This window comes from Festucalex cinctus, chromosome 10 (assembly GCF_051991245.1).
Source record: "Festucalex cinctus isolate MCC-2025b chromosome 10, RoL_Fcin_1.0, whole genome shotgun sequence".
NCBI classification, from domain to species: Eukaryota; Metazoa; Chordata; class Actinopteri; order Syngnathiformes; family Syngnathidae; genus Festucalex; species Festucalex cinctus.
The window spans coordinates 25648272-25673059 of record NC_135420.1 but is presented as its reverse complement, the minus strand read 5'-3'; the positions used below and the strand labels follow the sequence as shown (position 1 = coordinate 25673059).

At 42.8% G+C, this 24788-nt stretch overlaps 6 protein-coding genes across 6 annotated transcripts in view; all 6 read right to left on the bottom strand.

Annotated features, from left to right (window-relative positions):
- Nucleotides 1–2998, bottom strand: part of palld (palladin, cytoskeletal associated protein) — a 55104-nt gene extending 52106 nt beyond the window's left edge. Inside the window, exon 1 of the mRNA XM_077533327.1 lies at nucleotides 2860–2998. The gene's annotated coding sequence lies outside the window, so the exon portion shown is untranslated. The remainder of the gene's footprint in view (nucleotides 1–2859) is intronic.
- On the bottom strand, nucleotides 502–8242 carry LOC144027767 (uncharacterized). The gene is made up of 5 exons (XM_077535572.1): nucleotides 7970–8242; nucleotides 5395–7304; nucleotides 5317–5326; nucleotides 3882–4139; nucleotides 502–3147 (listed from the first exon to the last, which is right to left on the bottom strand). Exons 1-5 carry the CDS (start codon nucleotides 8160–8162, stop codon nucleotides 1799–1801), a joined length of 3720 nt encoding a protein of 1239 aa, XP_077391698.1. The 5' UTR covers nucleotides 8163–8242; the 3' UTR covers nucleotides 502–1798.
- Nucleotides 8243–8844: 602 nt separating this feature from the next.
- LOC144026584 (uncharacterized) lies at nucleotides 8845–10634 on the bottom strand. The gene is made up of 2 exons (XM_077533332.1): nucleotides 10349–10634; nucleotides 8845–10122 (listed from the first exon to the last, which is right to left on the bottom strand). The coding sequence occupies exons 1-2, from the start codon at nucleotides 10539–10541 to the stop codon at nucleotides 9260–9262; spliced, it is 1056 nt and encodes a 351-aa protein (XP_077389458.1). The 5' UTR covers nucleotides 10542–10634; the 3' UTR covers nucleotides 8845–9259.
- Nucleotides 10635–10951: 317 nt separating this feature from the next.
- LOC144026585 (uncharacterized) lies at nucleotides 10952–13208 on the bottom strand. The gene is made up of 2 exons (XM_077533333.1): nucleotides 12903–13208; nucleotides 10952–12396 (listed from the first exon to the last, which is right to left on the bottom strand). The coding sequence occupies exons 1-2, from the start codon at nucleotides 13093–13095 to the stop codon at nucleotides 11543–11545; spliced, it is 1047 nt and encodes a 348-aa protein (XP_077389459.1). The 5' UTR covers nucleotides 13096–13208; the 3' UTR covers nucleotides 10952–11542.
- A 1359-nt stretch (nucleotides 13209–14567) lies between these two features.
- Nucleotides 14568–16979, bottom strand: LOC144026583 (uncharacterized). Its single transcript, XM_077533330.1, has 2 exons — nucleotides 16509–16979; nucleotides 14568–16229 (listed from the first exon to the last, which is right to left on the bottom strand). Exons 1-2 carry the CDS (start codon nucleotides 16699–16701, stop codon nucleotides 14596–14598), a joined length of 1827 nt encoding a protein of 608 aa, XP_077389456.1. The 5' UTR covers nucleotides 16702–16979; the 3' UTR covers nucleotides 14568–14595.
- A 496-nt stretch (nucleotides 16980–17475) lies between these two features.
- anapc4 (anaphase promoting complex subunit 4) lies at nucleotides 17476–24668 on the bottom strand. The gene is made up of 28 exons (XM_077533496.1): nucleotides 24505–24668; nucleotides 24296–24412; nucleotides 24109–24214; nucleotides 23896–24028; nucleotides 23719–23793; nucleotides 23613–23639; nucleotides 23481–23525; nucleotides 23287–23371; nucleotides 23045–23152; nucleotides 22761–22931; nucleotides 22611–22675; nucleotides 22491–22533; nucleotides 21589–21665; nucleotides 21414–21514; nucleotides 21295–21346; nucleotides 21150–21205; nucleotides 20558–20604; nucleotides 20327–20383; nucleotides 20198–20254; nucleotides 20014–20107; nucleotides 19819–19916; nucleotides 19633–19694; nucleotides 19498–19536; nucleotides 18822–18923; nucleotides 18569–18646; nucleotides 18312–18479; nucleotides 18097–18220; nucleotides 17476–17783 (listed from the first exon to the last, which is right to left on the bottom strand). Exons 2-28 carry the CDS (start codon nucleotides 24401–24403, stop codon nucleotides 17574–17576), a joined length of 2388 nt encoding a protein of 795 aa, XP_077389622.1. The 5' UTR covers nucleotides 24404–24412; nucleotides 24505–24668; the 3' UTR covers nucleotides 17476–17573.
- Nucleotides 24669–24788: the final 120 nt, after the last annotated feature.

Genomic DNA, 24788 nt, shown 5'->3' with positions numbered 1-24788 from the left:
CAAGCCAGACGCTGATCCTGGCCGAGGGGCTTCTACGCTTGGCTGCGGGGCAACTGTGCCCATATGAGGAGCATCCCGGGGCCTCAGAAAGACGACTTTTTGGAGCGCGTCCAGCGACACCACCGGCAGCTCGGGAGCGTCGCTTCTCGTCTATTTGTGGGGCCACGCTATCACATTTGGCGAAGCTATTCCCGGTTCTTCTTCGTCAACCCGCTGATTACACTGGAGTGGGCTCGAGATAGGCCCCAGGAGGAATTTCCAGTGTGAAACACGCGCACGCATAAAACTCGCGTACTCGTCATCGTGCCACAAGAGTGTCGAGCGGTTATATCGTTTTAAAATAGCCGCATGAGTTCACTAAAACGTGTATAGCCGATAGCTTACTTTATCTGCGAGGGTGTAAGAATAGTGCAAGAATATTTCTATTCTTACACGACATATCGACTGCACCACCCCCGATGTCACAGATTGTCTTGACATGACACAAACGTACACAAAGACTCTGGTAAATGTATTTTATTATTTATTTCATTTAAAAAAAATGTACAAGCCACTTTCGAAGTCACATTCTAACAGAGAGAGGTTAGCCGCCGCGTAATAAAACTAAAAGCGAGTTACACTGACAAGAAAGATGTCATACAGTTTGAGATTCAGTCAGAAAGTGTTGGTTATTTAAAAAAAAAAAAAAAAAATTGTTAAAAAGACATATTACATAAAATGTACCTTGTAAATACGTATACATAAATAAACTAAAATAATAAATGACACAGCCAAGTCAGTCTTTCGTCTGCCTGTTTATGAAAATGTAAGCTGATGGCCATGATTAAAGGTTAGCACTGTATATCGTTAAATGAGCCAGTGGTGGCTTTGAGGAAGCGCCAATCGTTTGCAGTCTGGATGGAGAGGAGCAAATAGGTTTAGCGGATTAATTATGCTGGCCAAAAAAATAAAAATGTAAAAATTTTAAAAACAATTCGAGTGCCAAAGATATTTTAATGGTGTCCAAGTAATTTTAGGCTGCTGAACCCCAAAATGACATCCGTTTCTTTGAATTGGGTCTTTTTTTTTGAGGTAGCAATAATTTTTATTTTTTTGCTTTTTATTTAATCTTTAATTTTGTTTGTTTTAATTTTTTTTCTCTTCTCACAAGTGTGCTTAAAATGTTTTTCCCCAATATTTTATACATGCTCATAAAAAAAAATAAAAAATGCTTTGACAGTTTACAAAATGTACTTTGATCGTTCCTAAAATTTGTGTTTGACGTCACCTGTTTTTGCATGTTTACTATTAATATTGACTTATTTTCTGAATGTTGCTAGATTTTCATATGAAACATAATTTGCATATAGAACACTCTGCGATTGCCGTCTTTCACAATATCGCATAGAAAATCAAACATTTTTGCCCTTTTTCTGACTACGAGCCATTTAATGTTTTCTGAATTGTCAATTTGAAATAATGTCCTGTTTTTTTTTATTTTAAATTTGATTTCTTTTATCCAATTTATTTATTAATCAGAAAAAACAACCGAGTACTGTAATATTATTAAAATTATTGTTAGTCTCGCAGCCCAAGTTTGTGTGTCAGAAATTCCTTGCCACCAATTACTACTTTCCTATTAGCCAGAGCTTTGGCGCCATCTAGAGGCGATTACTGAAAGAGCACAAAAATACACAAACAGGTGTGAAATGTTGAATTTTTCAGCGTAGAGTTGATGAGTTCATCTGGAGAACATCGGCGACCTTTTTAAGACACTTTTTGAAATTGTTGAAAAAACGTTAGCGATAACGCGATTGAATTAAATCCCCGCCGAGTCTTTCCTGCGGTTTTTCTGACCGGCGCACACGTGGCTGTTCACTTGCGTCTTAAACGTGAATCTTTTCTGACAGACGTCGCAGCTGAAGAGTCTCTCGCCGGTGTGCGTCCTCATGTGCATGGTGACGTACGCTTTGGTGGAGAAGCCTTTGTTGCACACGGGGCAGGTGAAGGGTTTCTCCCCGGTGTGCGTCCTCATGTGCGTCCTGACGTCCCGCTTGCAGAAGAAGCAGCGGCCGCACACCTCGCAGCTGAAGGGTTTCTCGCCCGTGTGCGTCCTCATGTGCGTCTTCAGGTGCGCTTTGGTGAAGAAGCGTTTGGCGCACACGGTGCAGCTGAACGGCTTGTCGGCAAAGTGCCGCTTCATGTGGATCTTCAAGTACTGCTTGAGGGAGAAGCGCTCGCCGCAGATGGTGCAGCCGAAGGGTTTCTCGCCCGAGTGCGTCTCCACGTGCGTCTTCATGTCCGACTTGGTGGAGAAGCTTTTGCCGCACACGGCGCAGCTGAAGGGTTTCTCCCCGGTGTGCGTGCGCATGTGTCGCTTCAGCGTCCCCTTCAGGCTGAAGGTTTTGCCGCACTCGGCGCAGATGAACTGCGCGCCGTCGGCGGGCTGCGTCTGGTCGGCTTTCGCGGGCTTGCGAGCCCGCTCGATCTCGGGGGGGTGCGACGCGGCATCGTCGGCGCCCGCTTGCGACGTGCCGCAGAGCTCGCCGTCGCCGTGCGCGTCCAGCTCGGCTTTGCTGGAGAAACCTTTGGCGCAAGCCAAGCAGGCGAAAGGTTTTTCCAGAGAATGCGTTCTCATGTGAATCATCAAATATTTCTTCACGGGGAATTTTTTAGCGCAGATGTCACAATTAAAAGGTTTCTCGCCCGTGTGTTTGGCCTGCACGTGCACCTTCAAATCCGACTTCCTGGTGAAGCTTTTGCTGCAAAAGGAGCACGCGAACGGTTTCTCTCCGCTGTGCGTTCGCATGTGCCTGTTCAAATTCCCCCTCTGGATAAACGTTTTGCCGCATTCGGTGCAAATTAACGGGTTGTTGTCACCTTTAGGGTCCGAAGGTTCTTTGGCGTCGTCGCTGTGCTCCGTGTCGGTAGATGGGGACATCGGGTCGTCCACGTCTGATAGCGGGGTGTCTGCTTGTTGTCTATCAGCTTTCGCTTCAATTCCCGAGCTGGTGCCGCCTCGGTTCTCCTCGCTTTTCACAGCAAGGCTGGTCCACTCGTCATCCTCCTCCTCATCATCTTCCTCTTTAACATGAGGGGTCTCTGTTGGCTCCTCCTGCTGCTCAGAGGGAACATCTTCTTCACTCTCCACCAACACCTGCTGGATGTCTGAAGGACATAAAAGGAAACTTTGGAAGGCTTTTTATTTTGGGAGTGACAATTTGAAATGCTACGTACTTGGTCATAATCTGGGTTTGGCTTCTGTCTAAGCAAAAAAAAAAAAAAAAAAAAAAAAAAAACGAGGGTATTACCTGTGCTGCGGTGTAGTTATTTGATTGTTTTTTTCACCTTTAGTCTTTTGTAACTGTTTGAGCTTATAAGTTATTATAAGTATTATAAGTGCCAGTATCAGACAGCTATTATAAATCCTCTAAAATCGGCCAACTGTTGCTGATATATATTTTTCTACATGTTGACACATTACAGCATAAAACACAGATATTGTCATTCACTCATTCATCCCCGCCGCCCAAAAAGGAAATCAGAAAAAAAACTCAATTTGTCGAATTTTGTCTCTGTTGTAAAGTTAAACAAATATTATAGGACAAAATTTATATAATTTAGCTCCAGTGTAGTAGGTGGGTAAAATCAAATAATTAAATTAATATAATGCATTTTAAATAACTTCACTCGTTTCTTTGCAATTAGGCAGTCATTGGATGTAGTAAAATGTAATCAGAAAAGGGCGACAACGAAATTACCGTAATGCAGACACGCAAACAAAAATTATGGCTGCAAAGGCAGACTGCAACTAATTACTCAAAGTTGAAAAAAAAATTAAATAAATAGGCGAAGAAGCAGATGGTTATGATTGGAGTAGACTGGAGAACTAGAGAACAAACCCGACGCGTGTAATCCAACTTGTGGCTTGAGAACGGCGTCAAGTAGTTGTCGTTGTCGTTCGTTCTCCTCTTTGGTTCGACAAAGTTCCTCCTCGTAGTCCGCGAAGGTTCTCTCGAACAGTTGGAAGATCTCCTCGACGGCCACGTTGAGCCGCTGCTTCACCAGCTCTCGCAACATCCTGACTTTACACATTTTCACGGTTCTGAAGGCGTTAGCTAGCCAGCCCAGCGCGCCGTTGACAACTTCCGCCTTTTCTTCTTCGGTGGTTAAATTATGCGGTAGACCGCGTTACTGCCGTCATTAGGATTCTTTTCATTTTGTGTGCAGACTAGTAGTATCGTTTTTTTATGTTCAATTTCGATTTATTTAAAGCATTTTTGTTCGAACTGGAGTCGTTTGAAGTACTCAATGAATGAAGTCGAGGTGAGGTTTGTATTATCTTTGTCATGTTTTATTTCTTTTTTTTTTTTTTATGTTATATTTTGTTTTGGGGCGTGGCTTTAAAATACACACATATTTATTTGTACATGGTAAATGGACTGCTTTTTATATAGCACTTTAACTACACCCTATGGTGCCCAAAGCGCTTTACAATTCCTCACATTCACCCATTCACTCACACACGTAATTATTAAACGCAAAAGCAGCATTTTTTTTTTTTCCAATTTCTTTAATTAGTTCCAGGCTGTGAGCATCATGAAACATCAACTGCACAGGTAACGTTTTAAGTAACATTCTAACACTCCTGGCAGTCACACAAGTATAAATAGAAGTTAGTCAGTATAAAAAACAACAACAAAAAGTTAAACTACTCACGTTTTTTTTAGACGCCTGACATGTGTCGCAAGCGGTGTAACAGCACATCATTAGACGTTAACGTATGCTGAAGCTCCACTTTTGTGATTACAGTATATTGACATTGGAATAGTATCCAGGATAGAAAACACATGACGACGTGATTATGATGTACGCTTAATACAAACACAAAGAGTTGTAAATGCACATTATTAACCATTCATCTATTTTCTATTGCGCTTATCCTTGTTGGGGTGGCAGCAGGTCCAGAGGAGGGTTACATCCTAGACTCGGCAGCAGGGCACATATTGCACAAAAAAACAAAAAAACATTGTCATTTTTAATGATTTGTTTCAAAAAGTTTTTTTTAATTATCTTTTTTTTTTTTTTAAATCTATATTTGGCATGTTTTGCAAGTTTTCAAAAATTCAATTTGGGTTACATTTCGCCCAAATTGTGGCAGGTTTGTGAGCATTTTTCATATTTTTGTTAACCAATTCCCCCCTTGATTATTTTCGCCCTCATTTTTGTATATTTATGTCTACTATTGTCCATATTTTTAGCGGTTGTTTACATTCTGCTATGTTTGTGAGGGTCGACTGTCCAAACAACCAGTTCAGGTTGTATGCCACCTTTCACCCAAAGTCAGCTGGCATGTTCAACAAATATATACAAAAACACTATGGCACTTAAACAGATTGACAGAATTACCTTTTAAAGTCCTGCAGTGTCGTTAGTGCTGTTTTTGTATCCGGTACACACGTGACTGTAGACTTGCGTCTTAAACGTGAATCTTTTATGACAGGCGTCGCAGCTGAAGAGTCTTTCGCCGGTGTGCGTCCTCATGTGCATGGAGACGTACGTCTTGGTGGAGAAGCCTTTGTTGCACACGGGGCAGGTGAAGGGTTTCTCCCCGGTGTGCGTCCTCATGTGCGTCCTGACGTCCCGCTTGCAGAAGAAGCAGCGGCCGCACACCTCGCAGCTGAAGGGTTTCTCCCCCGTGTGTCTCTTCATGTGCGTCTTCAGGTGCGCCTTGGTGTTGAAGCGTTTGGCGCAGACGGAGCAGGCGAACGGCTTGTCGGCAAAGTGCCGCTTCATGTGCACGCTCAGGTAGTGCTTGAGGGAGAAGGACTCGCTGCACAGAGTGCAGTTGAACAGTTTTTCCGCCGAGTGTGTTCTCATGTGGATGGTCAAGTCGCCGTTCCGCGAGAAGCGTTTGCCGCAAGCGGCGCAGCCGAAGGGTTTCTCCCCGGTGTGGATTCGCATGTGTCGGTTCAAGGTGGCCTTCTGGACGAAGGACTTGCCGCATTCGGAGCAGATGAAACCAGTGTGTTGCGCCGCGGCGTCGCGTTTGGAGCTCTTTTCCAGATCCGCTTCCGAAGACTGCGCCGTCGTGTCGTCCGCTTGCGATCCAGCGCATTCGGCGTCCGTGGCCGCGTGCGCTTCCAGTTCTTCTTTTGCGGCGAAGGCCTTCCCGCACGCCGAGCAGATGAACGGGAGGTGGCCGTCGTGCTTCCTCATGTGCGTGATCAAATATCTCTTGACGGGGAAGCTTTTGGCACAGACGGCGCATTCGAAAGGCTTGTCGCCCGTGTGCTTGACCTGCACGTGCACCTTCAGATCCGACTTGCGGGTGAAGCATTTGGCGCAGAACGAACAGCCGAAAGGTTTCTCCCCGGTGTGCGTTATCATGTGTCTGTTTAAATGGCCCTTGTGGTAAAAGGTTTTCCCGCATTTGGAGCACACAAAGTTATTATTGTCGCCATCTCCGTCTGGCTTCTTACCCGCCTCTTTGCCGTCGTCGCTGTGATCCGTGTCAGAAGAGCGAGACATGACATCGTCATCGTCCAGATCAGAAAGTGGAGCAAAATTGCTCACAACTTGTGACTGCACCTCACTGGAGCTGCTGGTGGCTTTTTCGTTCTCCTCCGTGTGCGTCGTCACGTGCAACGCGAGGCACTCCCGACTGGAGAATCGTTTCATGCAAAGCGAGCAGGCAAACGGTTTCTCGGACACGTGCGTCCTCATGTGATTGATAAGTTTGTACTTATCTCGGAAGCCTTTGGCGCAAACCGAGCAGGAGTACGGATGCTCCCCCGTGTGGATTCGCATGTGTCGGTTCATGTGATGCTTCAAGTAGAAGGTTTTGGAGCAAAATGAGCAAGCGAAGTGTTTCTCTCCCGTGTGCGTGATCATGTGGATTTTTAAGCTTCCTTTGTGCGCGAACCTTTTGCCGCATTCGGAGCACTTGAATTGTTTGTTGTCCGCGTGATGTGTCGCGTCGCCTTGGGAGGTCTTTTCCGAAGTTTCTTTGGCGCCCTCGCTGTGGTCCGTGTCGGACGGATGTGACATCGCGTCGTCCATGTCTGACAGTGGAGCGTCGGCTTCTCTGTTCTGCTCACCTTGACCCTGATGAAGACGCTGGGCTTCATCGTCGTCGTCTTCACTCTTCACGGGAACACCGCCGGGAAGCGTGAAAGAGGTAATGTCAGCCCCCTCCTCCGGTTTATCAAGCTGCTCCCCATCCTGACCGCTCCACGCTTCCTCCTTAATCCGAGGGGGCTCTGAAGGCTCCCCAGCGTTGGATGGAGCCTCTTCTTGTCTCTCCACCGACACCTGCTGGATGTCTGAAGCACACCAAAAACACGGCAATTATTGCCCAGGGTTTTCTCACTCACACTTTATCACACCTTGTCTGGGTTACACTAAGTCTCATCAAAGGAAAAAAAACAAAAAACAAACTTCAATACAGCGGTATGTTGAAACTAAGAGAATTAAGAAACAAACATCACATGACCAAACTTAAAAAAAACAAAAACAAAAAACAGATGAGGCATGATTCGTCGTCACTTTTTTTTTCTTTTTTAATAGGATACAAATTCACACTAAATCTCTACCTCCATTGGCTTTGCGTTAAGATTTTGGTCAGAAATTGGTGCATTTTCACTGCTTTTAAACAGTAATATCTTTCTTAGTGTTTGGCACACTTAAAATGATACTTGTATCATTGGGATCGTCTTTAAAAGGCACGTCTAATCATGCCAGTTATGTGTAAATCAATAACGCTCTGAAATTTTACCCACATAGCTAGATGGCGTGAAATTTCGCACGCCTCTGTCGGAAATGAGCACATGATGCCTTCCGATGCTGTAAAAGCAGGTAGTCAAAATGGCGGACTGGAACTAATCACGAATTAGTTCCAATGCGCCATTAAAGAAATCTATAAAGGCTACTTGGTAAGAAAATAAATTAGCTATCTATTTAACATGTGAGGTGAAAATGTCAAGCAAACCTGTTGAGCGAACTCCAACTTGAGGTTTGAGAACTGAGTCCAGTAGTTCGCGTTGTCGCACGTTCTCCGCTTTCGTTCGACAGATTTCCTCCTCGTACTCCACGAGAGTTTGGTCAAACAGTTCAAATATCTCCTCGATGGCCACGTTTAGTCGCTGCTTCACCAGTTCGCGCAGCATTCTGACTTTACACATTTTTCCACACCGTCCCAATCCCGCTAGCTGTCACCCGCTATGTGATGCTAACTTCCGTCTTTTTCTTCTTCAGTGGTGGTTTGTTGTGCAGTTAACATCCGAGGTGGCGCCTTGCTGCCATCTTGCGGATACACTTGGCTGCTACGAAGCACTTTTCTTCTTTGTGTGCTAAAATGCATTTTTGTTTTATTTATCCTTGTTATGTTTCAATGTTTTAATAATTCAGTTAGATGTAAAACTGTTACATAAAGCTTTGGTGTACGTAAAGTTTTTTTTTTTTTTTTTTTTTTAAATAAAAACACTTACCTTTCCTATTCCTTTGCTATTTAAAACTAATTTTTAAATTCTAAATGAATATACATTTAACTTAAAAGTTGTTAATTGTGTTGTGATTATTTCGAGTATTACCACCACACGTCTACAGTACAATGTATTATTATTTTTGTTAGCCTAATAGTATGTGCATTTTATTTCATTAATAGACCAAACAAACAATTGTATCAGTGTAAAAAAAACGTTTTTAAATATTTTTTAAATACTCACCCTTAAATTGCATGCAATAAAATTAATAGATACTAAACTAAATAATGCTTCTAAGCAAACAAACATAACATAAACAAACGGTGAGCCATACAAATAATCACAATAAAATAATTTTAATAAAAACTAAATGTCACAATAATCACGCAAAAACATTACAGATGAAATAAAGCTACAAGCAGTGACAAATGGTCCCTTTCACCCGTTTTCTCATGGCGAATGCTCTGAATGATCATCAAACACTGACACCACTTTGTCAAAATGCGAAATCTTGATGAAGACGACTGTTTACCAATTTTAATGGAATGAGGAAATACTTTGGTGTATTCACATGCGATAAGAAATTTGAAATTGCACGAAAACTGGTGGCTGACGGTCAGCGATTTATGATTTATTTTTTGTGAGTTATGCCAATAAGGTGCCTTTGAGATTTTTCGCCATGGCTGCGGCATCCATTACAACGCACTGGTGTTTGTCCCGCATGACTGCATGCGTCGCAAGCAAGTACCTGTATCAATCACATTCTTCTTCTAGGTGAACTTTTTTTCGTCAAATCGTCACCCCGGTTGAAGCGTTTCAGGAAAACCGGAGCATGTGAAGAGTTTCTCTCCACCGTGCGTCAACATGTGCCTGCTCAGCATCGCCTTACCGACGAACGTTTCGCCGCACACCGAGCAGCTCAAGCGGCTCCCGTCGCCTTCCGCCGTCTCGTGTTGTCTCGCGTGTAACACGAGACACTGCGCGCTGGAGAATCTTTTAGCGCAAACCGAGCAGGTGAAAGGTGTGTGGGCGGCGTGCGTTTTCATGTGTATCATCAAGTATTTCCTCAGAGTGAAGCCTTTGGCGCAAATCACGCAGCTGAAAGGCTTCTCGTCCGTATGCGTGGCCATGTGGGTCTTCAAGTCGCACTTTCTCAAGAACCGTTTAGCGCAGAACGAGCACGCGAAATGTTTCTCTCCCGTGTGTATGATCATGTGCGTTTTCAGCGACTTCTTATAGGCGAACGTCCTCCCGCACTCGGTGCAGACGAAGCGTTTTTTGCCGCCTTGAGAGTTCGAAGGTTGTTTGGCGCCATCTCTGTGATCCACGTCGGGCAACGGTGACATCACGTCAGGCATGTCTGATAACGGAGTGAAGTTGTTGACCGGTGAGTGTCCATTTCCAGCGGCTTCTCTGTTCTCCTCATTTTGACTGGCACGAAGCTGATCTTCGTCCTCTTCTCCCTTCACGTGGACGCCGTCGCCGGCCCATGTGAACTGGCTGACGTCAGCCTCTTCCTCCAGCCTTTGAAGCTGCTCCCCATCATCCTGACTACTCCACACGTTCTGCTCTTCTTTTTTAATCAGGGAGGGCTCTGCTGGCCCCTCCTGCTCGACATCAGGAACCTCGTCTTCACTCTCCACCAGCACCTGCTGCGTGTCTGCACCACACAAGGGAAGCACGTACAAATTTGGACAAATATTACAAAAGATTGATTCCAGAGAGTCTTGAAAGAATCACAACAAAAAAATAAATAAATTATATGACACATACTACGCAGTTCGTACAGTGTACACTTTCACGTTTTGACAGATACATGTTACATAAAACACGAATGGTAGAATAGTAACGGGAAAAGGTCAAAGTAAGCAAATGTAAGGTCAAACCTTCTCTGTGTAGTCGAACGTGAGGCTTGAGAAGAGCGTCCAGGAGTTCGCGTTGTCGTTCTTTCTCCTCTTTGGTTCGACAAAGTTCCTCCTCGTACTCCGCTATCGTCCTTTCAAACAGTTCAAATATCTCTTCGACGGCCACGTTTAGCCGCTGCTTCACCAACGTTCTCAGGATTCGGACTTTACACATTTTTTTTTTATATATATATATACAAAACCAGAGACCCTGATCGTGTGTTTACGTTGCTAACACCAACGTCTGGCTAACAACATAGGACGGCAACCTAGGCGCTGACATATGACGTCAATTATAGGCGACACAGTATAAAGGACAACTTCGTTTTATTATTTTTTTAAAGTTTTGTGCAGTTTTAATCCAAAATAGATCGGGATTAATATTATCAGAACATAAAATGTTGTCCTTATCACACAGGATATGGTCAAGTAAAACTACTGCATCAAATATATTTTTTAGGATGTTATATTTGATTGTTTATAGGCATAGAACTTCGGTGTGGTGTCTTGAGGTCTCTTCCAACATGGTCGTCGTCATTTATGCAAATAGCACAACCCAAACAGAAAATGAGAAAGAGGAAGGTAAAAAGTTCATAGAAGTGATTTTATTATACATAAACAATGGATACATTTTTCTTAAAAAAAAAAATATATATATATATATATATATATAAATTTCAGCTTCAGCTAGACTGTGTTCATGTCATAAACAAAACATGTTTATTCATCCTTAGAAATCTTCTGGCACAAAGTGAAACATAATTAAGTGACTTACAGTAATCCCCACATATTTGCAGTTCCCTCATCACAAATTCATCTGTTTTTCTGTGGAAGCAACACCCAGCAATTCCCCGCAAAGCTCACCTATTTGTGCTTTTTTTTTTTGTAACACCCAAACATGTCCCCAAAGCCCTGTTTCAATAAGAATAGATTTCAACAAAATATGATTAAGTGATAATGATACATCTTGACTAATGTACAAGTTTTATATGTCGGCAAGTTTTAGCCACTTGTAGTTTTCAAATAATTTGTAATCCAATTATTGTTAAGGTCTCTAATAATAATGTTGTACATGTGGTGTATGGTGGTTAACTATTAATATAGGCATTTTTTTTTTCTCCCAATTTTTTTTGAGGGTACCAAAACCAACCTGTGAGAGGCAGCATTGTGCCACAGTTACTGTTGGCTCTCAGTGTGACGTTTAATGTGGACGGTGAGCGTTTCCTGACGGGAGAAACATTTGCTACAGATGTGGCAAACGAAAGGCTTCTCCCCCGTGTGTTGTCTGAGGTGTACGCTAAAAGACGAACTGCCGGCGAAACCTTTGCCGCAAACGGGACACGTGAAGGGTTTCTCCTCGGTGTGTAATTTCATGTGAATCCGCAGCGACGAGTTACAAGACAAACCTTTGCCGCAAATTGGACACGAGTAAGGCTTCTGGCCGGTGTGTTTGCTCATGTGACTCCTCAAGCCGAACTTATCCCGGAATCCTTTCGCGCAAACCGAGCAGGAATAGGGATGCTCGCCCGTGTGGATTCTCATGTGTCTGTTCACGTGATGCCTTAGGGAGAATCTTTTATTGCAAACGGAGCACGCGAAACGTTTCTCGCCCGTGTGCGTGACCATGTGATTTCTCAAAACGCTTCTGTTGACAAACGTTTTGCCGCATTCGGAGCAGGTGTAGAGCTTTTTGTCACCTTTGGACTCCGACGGTTCTTTGGCGTTGTCGTTATCCGAGGACTGTGACACGCCGTCCACGTCTGATAGCGGCGCCAAGTCACGGTGTTCTCCGTCGGCTTCTGTTGTCGAAGTTTGAGCCGAGCCGCCGCCTATGTTTTCCTCATTTGGAAGCCACGAGGACTGAGCGCCGTCATCTTCGATCTTCACGTCTTCAGCAGACAGCATGACCGTCGTGATGTCATCCTCCCCCCACATGTCCTCTTCTTCCTTTTTAATGTGGATGTGTTGCACCTGCTTCTCCTCTGAGGGAACGTCATCATCTTGATTCTGCACCAACACGTGCTGCACATCTGCACCACATATGGTGGAAAGCACAACAATGTATTAGAGGCGGGCAATTTATTATTATTATTATTCGTTATATACCGTAGCGTCTATTAGATAAGGTGAGAACTTATGTGCAGTGACATTTAGACATGTGATAAAGCCACAGATTTGTTTGCATTGTTGTAATATGTTTTATGACTTATGTTTACGTCACACCTGTTTGGTAGAAAATGAACCCGGAAATGGATTACAATGGATAAAAAATCTGTTACGAATTTTGCCATTCAGCTTCTTGAGAGAAAGGAGGAAGTTGCGCAAAAAAACAGGCAAAGAAACACTGAATTATTTCACCTAAAAGTAAAATGATGATCAGCTGTATTTTTTTGTGATTTTGTCGTAATGTTGATTATAAAAAAAAAAAAAAAAAAAGTAAGTCAAAATGGTGGCTGCTTAATTGCAATGGCGGACTGGCGAACTCCTCAATCAAATATAAACGATATGATTATGTGAGGTGCAATTGTAAACAAACCCTCTGCGTGAAGTCCGTTTTGATGGTTGAAAACATTGTCGAGGAGTTCGCGTTGGCGCTCGTTCTCCTCCTTTGTTCGACAAAGTTCTTCCTCGTACTCCGCGATGGTTCTTTCGAACAGTCCGAATATTTCTTCGACGGCCACGTTAAGTCGCTGCTTCACCAACGCTCTCAAAATTTTAACTTTACACATTTTCACACACTTGCAGTGGCTCTCTGCTTGGCGATGGGGTACAAAATGTGCCTTTTTTTCCCCCCTCGTCTTCGGGTAGGAATGTATTGTTGTGTGGGTTGTGGTGACCCAAAACGCACACGTAGACAGTTCCGCCCAAAAAGCCATTCTGCGCATGCGTATATTGGGCCGCCATCTTTGGCATACTACGGTATGCCGCTGGGGGTAAAACACATAATTTTGCGATTATTTTTGTAAATTAATATGCTTAGGATAAATGTAAATTAAAAAGTCTGGCGATGTGTATCATTTTTACCATCGTTCCGCAAATATTGTCAACGTTCATACTTTTATTTATCAAATCAAAAAGATCAGATTTGATGGAGTAATACCATTTTCATACTAAAATTGGGCAATTTAAATTGTTTCTATTCATTGTCAACTTGTTTCCATTATTAAATAATTTTGTGTTTTTTTTTCCTTTAGAAATTGTAAAATAAAATTTGTTGACTAAACAGCTTCATATTTTTTTTATGTCACTAGTTAGTTGGTTGTAAATCAACCACAAATAAATGAGACGAAAAAGTTAAAAATAAATAAATAAAAATGACAAACTACTGTATCATATTTTTCATCACTATGTTTAGACTAATATATCCAGGATTGTAGTCATGTTATACATGAATAAAGTTGTTTATTTTCAATATTTAAATTGAAATTGTCATAAAGTATGACACTTTTCATCTTGGCTAATCAACATAACGTTTTTTACGATAAGTAGTCATTAAAAATAAAATAGTTTGCATGTGGTAATTGTAAAACACTATACAGTTATATATCATAATTTCCGGACTACAGAGCGCACCTGATTATAAGCCTCACCCACTACATTTTTAAAGGAAAAAACATTTTGTTAATACATAAGCCGCACCTGACTATAAGCCGCATGTGCCCACATTGAAACATGAGCTTTTTTTTTTTTTTTTTTAACAAAGAAAGACGGTACACATAAAGTGTTTTCAAAGTTTTAATAATATACCTTAGCTTTTCTTTCCAAACAGTGCCTGCGACGCGGCAGCAATACGGTAGTAACGCGGCACTAACAGGGCTGGTCGATTGCTTTTAATTTGAAAGCTGCGTCATATGCATTTCTTCTTGCATTTTCTATGATGAGGGTCCGTTCATGCTCATTTTATTCATGCATTAAACTTGCGTCTTCCTCTACACATATATTCCACCTGTCTCACTCTTACCTTTTCTGCTCGAGCGCCCTCTGGCGGCCGTTAAAAAAATGCATAAATTAGCCGCGTCATTGCAGAAGCCACAGGGTTGAAACTAGTGTGGGACAAAAGTCGCAGGTAAAAGTCCGGAAATTACAGTACATATATTTCAGAGTTTCACCTAATGCACTTGGGTCTGCACCAGATATTTGTATATAATTTTCTCATTTAAAATGTGTAAAAAAATGTTCATGTCAATGACCGCATACAATGTTTTGCATACGTGAAAATTATTTATTTTTTAAGGTCCGGCACCTTGACCAGGACACGCGTGATTGTCGAGCAGCCTCTCGCTTACGAACCATCCGCCGCATGTGTCGCAGTTGAACCTTTTTTCCCCCGTGTGCGCCGTCATGTGATTCTCCAGCTCCGCTTTGGTGGTGAAGCGTTTGGGACACAGAAAGCATGCGAAAGGTTTCTCCTCGCTGTGTCTCCTCGTGTGCAAGGTCATGTACTTTTTGACGGCGAAGCCTTTGTTGCAGACGGGGCAGGCGAAGGGCCTCTCGCCCGTGTGCTTGACGCGGATGTGGATCTTCATGTCCGACTTTCGGGAGAAGACTTTGGCGCAGAGGGAGCAGCTGAATGGCCTCACCCCCGCGTGCGTTTTCAGGTGGCGGATGAAGTGGGACCTGTGCTGGAAGGTTTGGCCGCACTGGAAGCAGTGGAGCCGCTCGGGGTCAGCGTCTTTCCGGTCGTCGTGCGTCTTTGGGGGTTCTTTGGTGTCTGTCTCGTCGACGTCGCCGACTTCTTGTGACTCAGCTTCTGTTGTCGCGTCTTGGCCCAAGTTGCTGGACAAGTGTTCTCTCGTGTGCAATATCAGCGACGCCAAACTGGAGCAGCTCTTCGCGCAAACCGTGCAGGTGAAATTCTTCTCGCCCGAGTGTTTCTTCAGATGCCTTATCAAGCCGGGCCTGTAGCGAAAGCGCATGTTGCAAACAGAGCAGGGGAACGGCTTCTCCCCCGTGTGCACCATCATGTGCTTGATCATTTCCGACTTATCCCGGAATCTCTTGGCGCAAACGGAGCAAGCGAAGGGTTTCTCCCCGGTGTGTATTCGCATGTGTCGGTTCAAGTTGCCCTTCTGCCCGAACGATTTGCCGCACTCGAAGCAGATGAACGGACTGCCGTGGCTGCCGTTGCCCTCCGCCGGTTCTTTCGGGAGACCGTCGCCGTCCGCCGGCCGACTCGCTCTCTCGCCGGTGTGCGTGGTGATGTGCAACACAAGGCATTCCCTGCTGGAGAAGCTTTTCTTACAAATGTAGCAGGTGAAGGGTTTGACGGCCGTGTGCGATCTCGTGTGCATGATCAGTTTGTACTTGTCGGCGAAGCCTTTGGCGCACACGGAGCAGGAGAAGGGATTCTCCCCCGTGTGGATTCTCATGTGCCGCTGCATGTGATGCTTCAAGGAGAATCTTTTGGCGCAAAATGAACAAGCAAATTGTTTCTCTCCGGTGTGCGTGATCATGTGGATTTTCAAGCTGCCCTTGTGGGCGAACGCCTTCCCGCACTGCAGGCATTTAAAATCTTGATTGTTGGTGTGATGCTTCGTATCACTTTTAGACTTCTTTTTAGCCTTGGCTGGTTCGGCGTCGCCGCTGCGTTCGGCATCAGAAGACGTGTCCTCGTCCACGTCGGACACCGGAGCGAATGAGCTGGCGCTCGGAGGCTCCGCCCCACTTTGACTGCGTTCGCCATCGTCTTCGCTCTTGACGGGGGCAGCTGTCATCATCAACGTGGTGATGTCGGCCTCCGCCGGACTCTGAAGGGTCCACTCGTCCTCCTCTTCCTTTTTAATGCAGGGGGGCTCTGCTGACTCCCTCTGCTCAGAGTCACATGGAAGCTCTTCTTGACTCTCCACCAGCACCTGCTGGATGTCTGCCATGGTATAAAAAAAATAATAATAAGACCAAGCAAAATATTTTCAAAACTTTTGCCACCATTATATCACATGTCTAACTCCATTTTTCAAAATGAAATATTTTAGAGAGTGGAGGTATCACATTTTACAGAATTTTACCGTAATGTCGACTATGAACATGCAAGGTAAAATTGTGAATGGCATGACTGACTGAAATTAAGCAGTCATATGAAACAATGGATGCATACACACATATCTAAAGAACATGTGAGGTGAAATTTCGCTAGTAAACAAACCTGTTGCGTGCAGTCCAGTTTGATGCTTGAAAAAGTTGTCAAGCGTCTCACGTTGTCGCTCGTTCTCCTCTTTGGTTCGACAAAGTTCCTCTTCGTACTCCGCGATGGTTCTCTCGAAGATTACGAATATCTCTTCGACGGCCACATTTAGTCGCTGCTTGACCAACTCTCTCAGGTTTCGGACTTTACACATGTTTGAATTCAAACTAGTAGTGCTGTTGTACGCAACAACTCACTAAGCTTAGCCCTGTCGTGTTTTCAGCTAGCTAAGAAGCTAATTTGAGGAAGTCAGTTATGTTATCAAAGACGATTTAATACATCATCTACAACTAACTCCATACATTTATATACGGCATTAAAAAAGGCACAGTGTTATTTATTTATTTATTTTAAATTCTGATGGCTCCCAGCATAAAATAACTGTGGTTAGTAAAGCTGCCGCTGCCAACAAGCCACACTGCGCATGCTTACAATACCTTTCTTCTTCGCCCGCCATTTTACGACAGAAAACAGCCAGCGGCACCAAATTGACGCCATCTCCTGGAAATTCAGATGGGAAATCCTCCACGATATCTACATTCCCAGCATACTGTAAATCATTTTTTTTATTTTCCCGACATTACAGGAAGATGTATTTATATAATAATCAATTAATATGGAATTTTCAATTTGGAGCTTTGATTTAGCATTCCTGTATTTTCAGCTACAACTAGTAGGGGACAAAACAATTTCAAGCTTTGCAAATTTTTGCAGCATTTTGTGATACATGTACTTTTCCCCATAGAAAATAAGGTATAATGTAGTACAGACGTTCCGGCGGTGTCTCTGTTTGTGTTACCAACTTCCGGGTTGTTCTTCTTCGGTGGTGGTTTTCCATCATGGCTTATCGCCATATTGAAGTACAGTACTCGTTAGGATGGATAGATAAAATATAATATAATAGAATAAAATATAATATAATACAATGTAAAATTCAAACACAGAAGTATATACATCTTTATTTTAAGACAATATTGTTCAACTTTATGTAAAAAAACAACAAACCAAAAAAAAGTAAACAGTAATTTACAGATCAGATGTCTCCTCCGACTCCAAATGTTCTTCAGTTTTCCCCTCTTCGTCATTTCTAACTTCGGCACTCTCGTCTCCCTGGCTGGTCATGGTGGCGTCAAGTGTATCTTGCTCAGCGGTGTCATTCTGTGGCTCGGCCCCCTCATCATCCTCATCTTCCACGTCCATCTCAAAGACACGGAGGTGCCTCAGATTTTCGCTCAGCTGCAAGGCGGTGGTGGAAAGAATGAAAGACAAGTCACCAAAGGTGTTTGGTTCGGTTCGTGCGCAGTAATCCCTGAATAATAGTGACATAGCAAAAACAGCAAGTATTTAATGCCCCCACTAAAAAATAATTCAAGAATTGCTCATATTAATAGTTTAAATTGTAACTACAGCGAACACGCATATTCACGGTTTGGGCATTCCCAAATTTGCGGATTCATAATAATAATGTAGTAGAAAGAGAAGGTGAATTTGAATGGTGAAACCCCAGTCTGCGGGGGATTACTGTACACCACGCGAGGTTGGCGCTTACCACGCAGGCTACTTCTCGGATGCCGTTGACTGCGACAAATTGAGCCTTCATGCCCTCCAGTTCCCGCCACTGATTTCCCAGCACCAGACCTTGGCAGGGAATGCTGTCGCTCTGCTGGTCCAACCTGAACACGCAAGTAGGAAATATTATTCGTGAGCTTTGATAATATGGCAACGTCATACCCTAGACTGGTTGGCTTTAAAGAGGCAACACACCTCAAATTGGGCGTCCACTTGAATTCACTCTCACAGTTGAGCATCGACGAGAGAGGAACCTGCGCCAGGACATTGCGACTGTTGTCCTCGTCTGTTCCCTGAAGGATGACGGTCAGCATCTCGTCGCTATAGAAACGAGCGTCCAGGCAGCGGTAGACGTCGTGCGGCCTGGAAAAGATCAACCGAGAGTTTAAATCTAGCAAAAAGTCGGCCCTCTCGCTGGGTCGGGTGTATCAACCTCTCTCTCAGACACTCACCGGGGCTCTGCGCTCTCGCCTTCTGAGGCGTCGAGATGGTGGCTCAGGTCGAGACACGTGACACTGTTGGGGATGTGTCTGCGAGAAACACTTTTTGTAAGTAGGTCGGTTGGTTAAATTTCAATCTAAGAAGCTCCTTGCAAGTTTTTTTTTCTTCGTTTGTCCATTTGTCAAAGAAACAAATCAATAAAAAAAGTTGGGTAGTTAACTGTAAGTCAGACGACCTGTTTATATTAGCAAATAAAAACACCACCTGTTTGGGTCGCTTCCTTTGCGCAACAAGTAGAGTTTGTGTGGCAAAACGTGCGGCATGCAGAACACCACACAGTGCATTTTGGACTTCCTGTCATTCCACCTGTGGAACAAACACGCACACAATCACATTGGGAGCTCACGTCTTCATCACATGCCACTGATTGCAGGGGTGAAATTTATATTGATACCAAACACAGATTATTATAACGCCTTTTATTCTAATTAAGCCATTTTCAATGTCAGCAAAAGTATGGGATCAAGTGTACATTAATAAATGTCTATGCACAATATCAGATTAGCAAATTATACTATTTCGATGTGTTAAAAAAACAACAACAGAGCTTTAATTAAAAATCACACTCTTAGATCACATTTTCTTAATTTATTTTGGAATTAATTTTTGATATATAAAATACAGATGAAACTTAAAGACTCATAAAAATAACAATGAAAAATAAAAAATAAATTTCAACAATGTTGTTGATTAGCTGTGTCAGATTCTAAGCCGTATAAAGAGCAGATTAAGGGTGATTATTAAGGTCTTATCATTAGAAAATTTTATGTAAATCTTTAAGAATTTGCAGACACCCAGTTAAAAGAACCAAAAAAAAAATCCCAATTTACAACAATGATAATTGATGAACATGTATGGTCGCTTGTCTCATTTTACTTACAACGATGGAAGCTCAAAAAGTCGCTGTGTGTTTTCAGACCTGAGGGTTAAAAAAAAAAGCACACAAAATTTTACATATTTCATCATAAATGATATTATCAATAATCGCTCGTTGTCACGTGGCGAAAGATCCTACCGCAGTGGCGCCGAGTACAGCGTCAGAAAAGCAGCCTGTTTCACAGACTTCCCGATAACTTCCTGCACACGAAACCAGAAAAAGTGTCACATCTTCATCATCATCATCATCATCACATGAACATTCTCATTTTGTCCCGCGTGAGCATCGTCAAGAGAGCAACAATCAGTCAGTCAGTAGTCTCACCGCAGGTTTCTGCAGACAGAGCTCGATCACATTCTCCATCATCCTTTTGACAAAATGCAAAGACTTTTTGGGAAAGGAAGGAAACAGCAGGGGGCTCTCTGGGGAAAAAAAAAAAAAAAAAAAAAAAAAAAAAACATGAACTTTTTGCAAATGGGCAAACAAAACAAAGTGTGCAAAAAATATTTCGAAAATCACTCTTCAGGTGTGCGCTGTCCTGTAAAAACTTGAGCCACTGGTTGCCCTTGGTACTGGGTGGAGATACGAGATCCTCGTCCTCATCCTTCAGGTACTACAAAATAAATGTCAGGAATCGAGCAAAAGGCTATGACGTCATCATGCGAAGTGGATGTTAACAACATGTTGTCACAAAGCTACTTACCTGACCGACCCGCTCTACGTTGAAGTACTTCCCTTTCCGATCAAAGAGCTGCTCATTCTGAGGGGAGAACGTAAGACTCAAAACTTGAACATGAATTTCCATACAGTTTTTGTTTGTTTGTAACACCACCTCGCTGAAATGCTCCGAGAGGAAATCGGCAACAAAGGCGATGTCCTTCTGCGTCATCTGGGGGAAGCAAAATAAAATAAAATAATAATAATAATAGCATGAAATTATAGACGCAAGGAACAGGCCCTCAGAAATCTTGATCACACACACCAGAAATTTGGTCACATTTTGATTTAAAAAAAACTGTCGTTAACTTTTATTTCAATACTTAAAAAAAATAAAAAATCTCACCTTGTTGAGTTCTGGAGGGACATGCTCATCGCACATTCTGAGCATCGCTACCAAGAGAAAGAATAACTACAGTGTTAAAAAAAAAAATAAATAAAATAATAATAATAATAATAATAATACAGCTCTCCATGAGATTGTTCTTCTCAGAGGATAAATAAAATGCGCCTGTGAGTAACCTGTCTGCATGTGCGCCACTGATTGTGTTGAAATACCTGTTGCTTAAATTGTTATAAACCACCACCACGTAGATGCCATTTGCTAGCATTTCCCATTACGTGTTAGCATTAAGCTAGCAGACTTAAACAACTACGTGGTTATTTTTATACACAATATAATTCCCTGAGTGTAAATTTCAACCAGGAGGCAATAAACAAGCTGAAGCCTCTCTCTTTTTTTTTTTTTTTTTTTGAAGACCTGTTTACTATCTGCCAAATGAAAAAATACAAAATAAATAAATCACATATCTCAAAAAACTCCTAAGTCAAGTCACTCGTACCTCAAGGAACCACTATACTCCACATACATCCTCGGAGGGAATGTTGGATACAAAAAAAAAAAAAAAATGCAAATAAAAATACAAAAACCTACATACCCACATACAGCCAGCGGAAAAAGGCTTTAAAGTTCTTCATGCTCTTGTCGATCACCCTGCACGTCAAAAATCGATCACCGAAAGTGCAGAAGCTTCAAATTTGAGTTTCAAACTAGATTATTAGGAAAACAGCCAATTAACTTACTGCAGGAGTTCGCTGGTTTTTAAGGAAAAAGAGCCCACGGCTGTGATGGCACCTGGAAGCAAAAATTGAAACTATGTCAAATATTTGCGCTCATTTGCTGTGTGAATGCGGCAAGCTACCTTCTATGGCGGCCGAATCCAAGCCGAGGGGTTCGAACTTCTTCTTCCACAGGGACATGCCTTTCACCTCGCTCAGGTGGTAGAGCAGCGCCTCGGAGCCGCTGTGAGAGGCGCAAGCGAGGCGTTTGCTGGATGCTGTGAAATCGGAACGGGCACTGAAGGGAGGCACTTCTACCTTTGTAGGTGGCTGATCACCAGCTTCTGGATGCTGGAGTAAGACGACTCGATGGTCTGGCCGAGCTTCTTCAGGCCCTGCAAAGGAAACGGGAGGAAAAACGAAACAAAATTTGTCTACTCGTGTAACAGGATGCACAAAAAAATTGCATTTTGGTGGCAGGAAATTCACCAAAAACTTTTCTTTTTTGGTCCCCCAAAAATGTAAATTATCTGGCAAAAATTATTTAAAAAAATAAAATAAATAAAAAATAAACTTGACACATCAGCAATAGAATTGCGATAGACTATATAGCATGATTTAATTTAGAAAAAAAATTAGGTTGGATAGAATTATTACTAACCGAAAATTACGATTATCTGATGAAAAAAAAAAATTGACTACAGGACAGACAATCAATCCATGAAAGAAAATATGACCCAAAAATGTAAACAAATTTCATAAAAAGTGACGGAAATCTGACAAGACTTTCGACAGTACTATCACTCCCAACACCCCCATAAAAAAATAAAAATAGATATTAAAAAAAAAACCCCATCAGATTCATGTACAGATTTGGGTCAGACAAAATATAAAAAAATATATATATAAATAATATAGCAAAAATTAGATTTAAAAAAAACAAACAAAAAAATCACAGAAACTGTACCTCTGATTTTAAATCTGATTAAAAAAATATATATACATGTGCAAATAAGTGAGTGATTCTGGCACATTCAGACAAAAAAAATACTGACCAAAACGGGCAAATATTCAGCATATTTAGCATAACTTATCTCCTGATATGGCGACACATTTAAAAATAAATAAAATAAATAACCAATGTCACCAAAGCAGCACCTTTCGTGTAATACATTTTGCTGCATTATTGGTAACAGACACCCCCCACCACTTACACTCACCTTGACAGTCAGCTGGTTCATGAGAAGAGCCTGCAATTCAGGACTGGAAAGTAAAAGTACAATGTTAGCATTCTACCTAAAACTTGAGTGTACTACAAAAAGGAACTGAACTGTTCTCACCTCGACTGTCCCCACAAAAGAAGCTCCAGGAACTCGTCTTGTACCTGCGTGCTTGTGTTCTTTTCCTGAAGTTAAAAAAACAAACAAACAGAACCGGAATTATTTCCGTGGCAAAGCGGCACAAGGGGGAAGGACTCGGCCTGAGCCGACCTGCACAAACTTGGTCAGCCGGAGGTCCATCTGCATGAGGATTTCCTCCCAGGCCTCGCACATGCACGTGAGCGACAGGTGCAGGTACTGCAGCAGCGTGGAGATGTGGGTGAACTTGCGCGCCATCCTGGTGAGCTCGGGGAGGCAGTCGGACAGCAGGCCCGTGTCCAGCTGATCGATATCGCCAAACAATTTTCAATGCAACATGAAACCTTACAACTAATTCAATGTCATTTTCGAATATTTTTTTTCCCATCCCAAATGCCACCTGAAAACTGTCTCACCTGAACAAAGCAAATCTCCGCCTGGTCCTCCGCAGACTTCACCTCGGTGATGACGGCCAGAGACTTTAGGTCACTGGCCAGACTTAACGTGCGGCAGCTTCCAGAAACCTGCAAGTCAAAGATGAGGTTAAAACAGATTTTCTCGTTCTAAAATCTCGTAATGATACAATGGCTCAGCTTCAAGATAAACTGCTGATGTTAAGAGTTGAAGTTCTACTTCTAGTTCAGCACAAACGTCATACACCGGCTAACGTTGCAATCTTGTACATCCCGTAGGCGTAAAGCTCCACGTTGCCGACGTCTCCTCCGAGGACGAGTATGTTCAGCCTACACGGAGACAAACGGTGCTTTAAAACCAACAACAACAACAACAACAACAAAAAATCCAACAGCTCTGCAACGCTTTTGTTGTTGGAACATAAACATATAAAGTTACCGGACTTCTCCAAGGAGGTTCATGATCTCGTCAGACTTCTCCTCACTGCAGAAAAACACATTATTAATTAATAATATGACTGCATATGAATAGTCCCATTAGGCTTTAAAACAAATGTTAAAATGGGTTTACCTGAAGAGCTTTGATGTTGTGCTGTAGCTGGAGAACAAAAAACAAAAGAAAAAAACAAAGCGATGTTTGCTAACCTGAGGAGATGTTTATAATCTATTTGTCTTACCTCTTTGGGAGCGAGGCTAATTTGGGCAGAAACAGCTTGGATTCATCCTCTGACTGATAAAAGGATCCGAGGGCACTGGAGCACATCGACAAGGACACAAAACGTCGTAATATCGTCTAATTCTTGAGTGTCTTAAATATACTCCTTTTTGGACATCTTCAAGGCAAAACTGCCTACCCGCTTTCCTCTGTCACCTCCATCCAATGCATGCAGCTGACGGGGTTCTGCATGTGGAACACATGCAGGATCTCCGCTTTCTCCACCCCGCACAAAACCACCTGCTTCGTGTCTCCGAGGCTGAAGGCCAGAACTGACCAATCAGGAGAAGGGGAGAAGGAGAGACACAGGAATTCATCATGTTTACTGTAAACTGACACAAGCGTTGCTCACTTTTGCCGTCAGGTCTCCAGGCGAGTGCGGTGATCTCCTTCCCGATGTGCTCGCTGGGCGCCAAGCTCCAAACCCGCTGGAAATTGGTCAAGCGGTGCAGCAGCAACTACAATACAATAAAATAACAATAAAGAGAGTGCAAAACGGTATAACACATCCATACCGGCAATCCTTTAGAGTAGCCTACCTCTCCAGTTGTGCTGGCCAGAGCGATGAGATCTCTTTTGGGCGACCATGCCATACACAGCACGGGATTGGGAAGCTGCTTCTTTCCGACTTGTCGGAAGGCAGGCATCGCTTTGTGCTACATGATGCAAAACAATACAAGAAACGCATTGCATGATTACTTCTCTCTCTTATATTCGACTAAACCCGGTTATTGTGCTGATATCTTACCTTTATTGTCCTCCAACGTTACACCAAGAGTAAATTTTGATTGACGAGCTTACATACGAGAAGAAACGTCGATATTAGGTTTTTTGTCGGTCATGCAATTCGCTTATTTTTGCTGCTCCGCGGGCAGCGCCATGTTCTTTTCCCTTTGACCAATCATCGTGAAGCAACGGTCAGCGGGAAGGGACAATTTTACTCAGACGAAAAACGCAAAACACAAAAAAACAAAAATAATAAAATCAGTTAAGAGTGGGGTTTTTAGTTAACCGTTAACTATATATTTCAAA

What these genes read in the sequence shown, in the direction of transcription:
- LOC144027767 (XM_077535572.1), bottom strand. Translation starts at nt 8,162, where the DNA reads ATGTGTAAAGTCAGAATGCTGCGCGAACTGGTGAAGCAGCGACTAAAC. An exon ending in AGTTGGAGTTCGCTCAACAG is followed by an intron (nt 7,305 to 7,969) that starts GTTTGCTTGACA and finishes GGTGTGCTTCAG; the next exon opens with ACATCCAGCAGGTGTCGGTG. An exon ending in AGTTGGATTACACGCGTCGG is followed by an intron (nt 3,148 to 3,881) that starts GTTTGTTCTCTA and finishes TATGTCCTTCAG; the next exon opens with ACATCCAGCAGGTGTTGGTG.
- LOC144026584 (XM_077533332.1), bottom strand. Translation starts at nt 10,541, where the DNA reads ATGTGTAAAGTCCGAATCCTGAGAACGTTGGTGAAGCAGCGGCTAAAC. An exon ending in CGTTCGACTACACAGAGAAG is followed by an intron (nt 10,123 to 10,348) that starts GTTTGACCTTAC and finishes TGTGTGGTGCAG; the next exon opens with ACACGCAGCAGGTGCTGGTG.
- LOC144026585 (XM_077533333.1), bottom strand. Translation starts at nt 13,095, where the DNA reads ATGTGTAAAGTTAAAATTTTGAGAGCGTTGGTGAAGCAGCGACTTAAC. An exon ending in AAACGGACTTCACGCAGAGG is followed by an intron (nt 12,397 to 12,902) that starts GTTTGTTTACAA and finishes TATGTGGTGCAG; the next exon opens with ATGTGCAGCACGTGTTGGTG.
- LOC144026583 (XM_077533330.1), bottom strand. Translation starts at nt 16,701, where the DNA reads ATGTGTAAAGTCCGAAACCTGAGAGAGTTGGTCAAGCAGCGACTAAAT. An exon ending in AACTGGACTGCACGCAACAG is followed by an intron (nt 16,230 to 16,508) that starts GTTTGTTTACTA and finishes ATACCATGGCAG; the next exon opens with ACATCCAGCAGGTGCTGGTG.
- anapc4 (XM_077533496.1), bottom strand. Translation starts at nt 24,403, where the DNA reads ATGCCTGCCTTCCGACAAGTCGGAAAGAAGCAGCTTCCCAATCCCGTG. An exon ending in TGGCCAGCACAACTGGAGAG is followed by an intron (nt 24,215 to 24,295) that starts GTAGGCTACTCT and finishes ATTGTATTGTAG; the next exon opens with TTGCTGCTGCACCGCTTGAC. An exon ending in TCTCGGAGCATTTCAGCGAG is followed by an intron (nt 20,255 to 20,326) that starts GTGGTGTTACAA and finishes TTCTCCCCTCAG; the next exon opens with AATGAGCAGCTCTTTGATCG.